Source organism: Oreochromis aureus, linkage group 3 (assembly GCF_013358895.1).
Source record: "Oreochromis aureus strain Israel breed Guangdong linkage group 3, ZZ_aureus, whole genome shotgun sequence".
Taxonomy (NCBI): domain Eukaryota; kingdom Metazoa; phylum Chordata; class Actinopteri; order Cichliformes; family Cichlidae; genus Oreochromis; species Oreochromis aureus.
The window spans coordinates 21,058,982-21,065,431 of record NC_052944.1 but is presented as its reverse complement, the minus strand read 5'-3'; the positions used below and the strand labels follow the sequence as shown (position 1 = coordinate 21,065,431).

The 6,450-nt window shown below is 41.1% G+C and overlaps 1 protein-coding gene across 1 annotated transcript; it reads left to right on the top strand.

Annotated features, from left to right (window-relative positions):
* Positions 1-409: 409 nt before the first annotated feature.
* Positions 410-4,257, top strand: LOC116325076 (placenta-specific gene 8 protein-like). The gene is made up of 4 exons (XM_031745886.2): positions 410-661; positions 3,079-3,196; positions 3,324-3,469; positions 3,774-4,257. Exons 2-4 carry the CDS (start codon positions 3,091-3,093, stop codon positions 3,912-3,914), a joined length of 393 nt encoding a protein of 130 aa, XP_031601746.1. The 5' UTR covers positions 410-661; positions 3,079-3,090; the 3' UTR covers positions 3,915-4,257.
* Positions 4,258-6,450: the final 2,193 nt, after the last annotated feature.

Below are 6,450 nucleotides of genomic sequence, written 5' to 3'. Positions count from 1 at the left end.
ATGATGTCTATTTGATTAATAAATCATTTTGAGGAATAAAGCTTCCTCGTTTAAACCTGTGCCATGGTGGGTTCTCAGTTTGCTTGTTACTTCTTGATGTTTCGTTTTAAAAAATATGTTTAAAATTGTATAAAAATGTTTATAAAACAAAAAACTATATATAATTAAGTACAACACAATGTAATAATACGCTATAATAATAATAGTACGGGAGTATGCTTGTGCTGTGAGGTCCCTGCCTCCATGTAATTATGTATTTAACCAGTGGACAGGTACATATAATAGACTACAACTTACACAATTATAACTGTAACTACATGCGTAGTGTATTTCTTATGTAGATTTTAGACCTGGAGGCAGAATTGTTGATGATCTGGTGTTTATTTAGGATCAGGTAGCACATCTTCTCTTCCTCGCTGGATCCATGACTCTCATTATGCCGCACATACTGCGATATCACCACCAAAAGCAAAAATCCCGCCAAAATTCGATCCCTTAGAACTCCTGAATCAGGCACTGAAGCAGTAACGTGCAGAATGAAGCTTTGGGCGTCACTGATCACGTGCTTCAAACGGGCCACCACCAGTTTAAGGCTGGCGAAATTACCTACACCGATCAACGCAGACACCAGGATCGTTCTTCAGCGTCGTAGCGTCACCAGGTAAACTCCAGGTTATTTTTTCTATGAAACAAAGTATCAGCAGACTGATGTACCGTGTTAAAAAACTAAGAAGCCGCGTTTATTTCCAGTTTGTCTGTTGCGGCTCCTGAAAAGCACGTCTACTACACATCTGTTAGACCGACATGAGTTAATGTGTAACACGAGTTAATCTGTAACACGAGTTAATCTGTGACACAGGTGACACCAAGATCAGTGCTGTTTCTGTGTTTCTGTTCTTTGAAATGCTTTTGCGTGCTTTTTAACCGTGCTTGGTATTTCTGTCTGCTGGTATTTAGGCTACACCTTGGCCCAGTTGAGCGGCTGCGTTGTGGACTGTTTTAATCGTGACACTGGTCTCTGAGGTACCAGTCAGGCATCATAACAGGGACTGCGTTATGAGGATCCCGTGGATTATGATGTCCTTCTGCCGCTTTTTCATTCTGCATTAACCAGCGCATACTTATGTCCTTGTGATCAGTCTACTTTCTCCTCATATTCTTTCTCTCTCTTTTATTTATTTATTATTATTATTATTATTATTTTTTACTTGGGATTCTTTATGAGCTTTCAGCGATGACTGCTCTCATATGTCAGGCACTCTTTTTAGTCATTTGCTCCAAAAGCAAGCGAAACCTGCAGGTTTTTCTGTATTAGCATGAAAGCGGTAAAGAAGTTAAAAAAATCCCATCTTCATTGCTAAGAATGTTTTAGGAAAACCAAACTGATTCTTTTTTCTTTCAATTCAGCTGCTCTGCAGTAGCGGTTCTTGATACGGGCGACACGGTGCGGCATGGGGATGGGGGCGGCATCACGGGCATCGGCAAAAAATAAATAAATAAAAATAAATTTGCTCGTACTCATGTTGCCCCGACACCATGCGCATTTTGGGAATTTCGTATGCACCGATTGGTTTTCTATCGCCTATTTGCTGGGAGTAAGGGCGCCCTCCGCTTGCGAGGTGCGCCTGCTGCTTGCGGCACAGGGAGGAGAGGGCGGGGCGGCGGGGGATTCTCTGGCTGGAGCAGCATCTAATAACCAACTCGCAAAATAAAACAAAATAAAAACAAACCAACAAACACGAAAACACCAGACATTATGATACAGACTTATAATTTGCACCGATGTTTTTTCGAAATTCTATAGCTACACGAAAAGTGAGCGCGAGAGCTCTCGGTGCGCCTGCTCGCTGCTGAAGACAAAGTAAACTTTATTGTCATCTCCGCTACATACAGTCCATTATATAGAGAGACGAGACGACGAGGCTCCAGTTACAGCAGTGCAAGTAAACAAACAATAAATATAAGAAGAGTAAGAAAATAAATATACACTTTAGGACTCGGGGTAAAGGGATCAATAACAATTTAAAATTTATAATTTACAGTTTGATGATTTAAAGTCTCACACACAACCTGAGGACAGGGGAGGGGGCCAGCTGCTTCCAAATAGAGCACATTTCATTCATAATGTTGTAAATCCAAGCCCATTATGTATTCATGATTTGAATCTTGGGTTGTGCAAAATCCCAGAAATAAACCCCAGACAAAGCGAATTTGTGAAATAAGGTGTAGGTCTATTAGGTTATGATTCTCAGGTTGGGGGATGGGTGTTCATACTGGAGTGCAAAATTAAAACCAAGATGGACACAAGTGTTCGCCCAGGGCACCAAACAGGCTAGGACCGCCACTGTTGGGAAGTGTCGCTCCAGCTGTTTAATGTTGAAGCTTGTTTTTTGCTCTGGTTAACTGAAACTGAACTCATTTATCTACACCAGTGTTAATGAAGGAAGAAAAAATCACAGCTCCTTTATACCTGCTGTATGGATATAATATTTGTTTGCCAGTTTTCTTCCGCGAGTTTTCTTCCCACACCCACGTAGGGACCAGGCTGACAACGGGGACAAAGATGTGTGGTAACCTGTAACACACATAGCCGTTTTTCCATCTTTGCCCACTTACTCTTTGTACAGGAAAGAAACAAATACATACCAATAGTACACAGAAGTTAAATTAGTGGAAAAACACATTTTCCACTATAAAAGCATACTGTGTGTTTTTGAGAAAAGATAAAACCGTTTAAGAGGTTTTGTAAACGCAGTTTGAAAAACCTGTTCTGTTTTTTTAAAAAGGTCACACGCAATTTCTGTGCCAAAAAAATCGCCGTAGGGCTTTACATGTAGTAAACATGAACATATTACATAGGCAACACTGCAGAAAGTTACGTTCAAACCAGTCTTTTAACTTTTTCTGAAACAGGTCGAACAGGCAAGATGCGGGATGTGGGGAGTCTCTTTTGAGCGGATGTCTGCAGCAGAGGGGTGGAGGCAGCCGATTATCTTCAGTCTAGCATTGGTTTCTTCTTACAGAAGAGCTGTGACCACTTTAACCTTTCTCTCCGTGGCTCTTGTTTTTTCTGTCTAGTTTCTTCCAGGCATGTCATACCAGCAGCCCATCCAGGTGGTGACAGTCACGGGCGGTAATCAAAACCCGGGGCAATGGATCACCGGCCTCTGTGATTGCTGCGCTGATGTGGGCACCTGTAAGTTAACCCAGCAAACTCTACGAACACCAGTAATACACACACACACACACACACACACATACATATATGTGTGTGTGTGTGTGTGTGAACACATGCGTATCACTTGTGCATATTTTTCTTCAAGGTTGCTGCGGATGTTGGTGTTTCCCCTGCATGCAGTGTCAGACGGCCAGTAAACATGGATGGTGCTGCGCAATGCCACTCCTGGACGTTTTCTGTGTGGTGTCCTGCTTGCTCCGCAAGTCCGTCAGAAAGCGTTACAACATTCCTGTAAGGCTGGGATTGGGGGAGGGTTAAAGTTATTGTAGCTTGCTAAAATTAAACTAAAAATAAAAACAAAGAGTGAAACCTATATTATTTAATTTCAGTAAAATACTTTGTATTTTGTATATTTTTTGTTTCCTGTAAAAACTATACTTATTACCCTCTTCTTCCTCTTGTGAATAAAATTACATTGTAATTTAAGTAAAATTTATCTAAATTCCATTTAATTACACGAGTTACAACAGTAACTCCTGCTGATCGATCCTGTTACTCTCTCCTCTTTTTCCTCTTGGTGTTCTCCGTCCTGCAGGGCTCGTGCTGTGATGACTGCTGTAAGATACTTTGGTGTTACCCGTGTGTTTGGTGCCAGATGAATCGTGAGGTGAAGATCAGGGAAAATCAGCAGCCCGCCGCCTCGACAGTGGTCACCACGCAGGTCTTTCGTGAATAAGATGCAGCCATTTCAGCTGTGAAATATGACAAAGTTAAATTTTACAATGATGAAACGCATGAGAAAATATTACTTCTGTTTCTACAGCACGAGGTGAAAAAAAAATAGCCTTGTGTTGTTCATGCACTGCAATGTGTAATTGATTGATAGAATAAATCAATTACACACTGATTTATTTTTATATTTTAAAATCGAATGTTTTGAGTTTTATCAAGATCGTTTTTTTACCCTGGCTAATAAAATCTATATCATTTAACATGCTCACTCTTGCTCACACATTGTTTAAAGCAATCTTGTCTAAGTTGAGTTTAACCTGTGCTAAAATAAAAACTAGTCATGTTCACCCAGAATACAAAGCATTGTTGTACTTGTTTTTGCACACATTTACACATTTCTTGAAAGATTCCACCGATTTCTCAACACTCCAAACACAAAACCCATTTAACAAATTTCAAATGAAATAAACCACACTCCCTCAATATAACACAAGAGGCATATTCTTGATGACAAAAATTTGTCTCTAGTGATGCGAGATTGAGCAGACAGGGGGCAGAAGGCACTGAAGATTCTAAGGGACTATTGTGCAGATGAAGGAAAGCCTTGTATAATTAGTCTGTATATGCAACTGACTTCGATCCAAAAGTCCAGCAATAAGAGTGTGAATGGGTATGTTATACAGGCTAAGAACGCCATCATTGCCCTGAGAAATGCTGGTGAGACACTAACTGAGGGATAATTAGCAGCAATGGTTCGAAAAGACTACCAGGATCATTCAAACAGTTTCCTATTCATGTCACACAAAGAGAAGTTGCAATGACTTTTGCTGAATTCAAAAGAAAACTACTGAGCTATGAGGACACTGAGAAAATGTGCGCCACCACATCAGATGACCAGCGGCGTGTCTAGAAAATTTTTGTTGGGGGGACCAGGTAGGGGCACAGATTTGGAGAAGGGTAGCCGATGTAATTGGCAGATAATGTTAAAGAAAATTCTACCAACCGTTAAACATAATTCAATAACCCTATAAACCTAACAACCGAATGCGCTTTTAACTCTTATTAGAATGAGATTTTAACCACTACAGTGCAAAGTGCTCTCTGCTTCTGGTTGTATTTTAGGCTTCTTAAGGAAGAAATTCTCAATATTTTGAGATCTTTTCATTCTTCCTATTCTTTTATCTCTACTGGTTGGCCCTGAAGTAATAAAGCAAAAACTTATGTCACAAACAACAACTTTCCTGATGTATGACCTTGAGTAGAAGTCAGGGATGTCAAATTCTGGCCCTCATGGACCCCTATCCTGCACGTTTTAGATGTTACCTATACCAACATAGCCAATTCAAATCAGATAATCCCTAGTTGTGCACAAGTCTGTAAATGATTCTTTAAATCAGCTGTGTTGAAGTATGGAAACATCTGAAACCTGGAGGACAGGAGCCTTGAGAACCAGAACTGCACATCCCTGCATTGAACATGGCACAGCCATTTCATGGGGTGATTTACACTCTGTTCATAACATGGAGCTGGCAGATAGGATAAGTAATGAGAGAAATTAGCTAGACCGCACAGTGTAGTGTAAGTGCTGATGTATAAAGAACAACACTGGCTGATGATGAAATACAGTCAGCTGGCATGGTAACACTGCCAGTATTAACCTGCAATCAAATCTGCAGCTCCATACAGCAATGTTACGACTTGGATTATATCCTATAACTCATAACTGCTGAGCTTCACTGTGAAAACATAATCCGATATTTGATTGAATTTTATTGTTTTAGCTTCGGTATGGCACCTGGGGTGACGAGTCCACCCTGCTGGATACGCCACTGCAGATGACAACGTGCACGGTTGGGCTAAAAACCTGCTTGTGAAAATACAAATGACCGAGGAGCCAGGAACACAGACATGCGTATTCCTTTTAGTCCACATCTGTGTTTCAGATGTAAAAGACAGTACAGAAACATGAATGAATTTTAAACCTATTAAATGTATTAAAAGTCTTAAATTTAAACCAGAAAATGCAGAATAAAATATCTGAGATCGTCGTTGTTAAACAGTGGCGGTCCTAGCCTGTTTGGCGCCCTGGGCGAACACTCCCTCTGGCGCCCCGCCCTCTCCTCCCTGTGCCGCAAGCAGCAGGCGCACCTCGCAAACGGAGGGCGCCCTTACTCCCAGCAAATGGGCGATAGAAAACCGATCGGTGCCTATGACATTCCCAATATGCGCTGGCTGCCGTTGGGGCAGCATGAGTACGAGCATTTTTTTTAAATTTTTTTTTTTTTTTTTGCCGATGCCCGTGATGCCGCCCCCCATCACGATGCCACCCCGGGCAACCGCCCCTGTAGCCCATATCTAAAACCGCTACTGTTGTTAAACACTTATTACCTCCGCCTCAGAACATAAGCAGGTTGGAAACGAACCCTCATTTTTCTGAACAACTACTGATGTTTAAACATGAGCTATTAATTACAAAGAAATAAAGAATTTTGGGCTGTGCTAACATCAGTTTTACTGTAGAGGGCAGTGTTTTGCTGTAC

Coding starts and splice junctions, on each gene's coding strand:
- LOC116325076 (XM_031745886.2), top strand. CDS start 3,091: ATGTCATACCAGCAGCCCATCCAGGTGGTGACAGTCACGGGCGGTAAT. Junction 3,197..3,323: donor CTGCGCTGATGTGGGCACCT/GTAAGTTAACCC, acceptor TTTTTCTTCAAG/GTTGCTGCGGATGTTGGTGT. Junction 3,470..3,773: donor GAAAGCGTTACAACATTCCT/GTAAGGCTGGGA, acceptor TCCGTCCTGCAG/GGCTCGTGCTGTGATGACTG.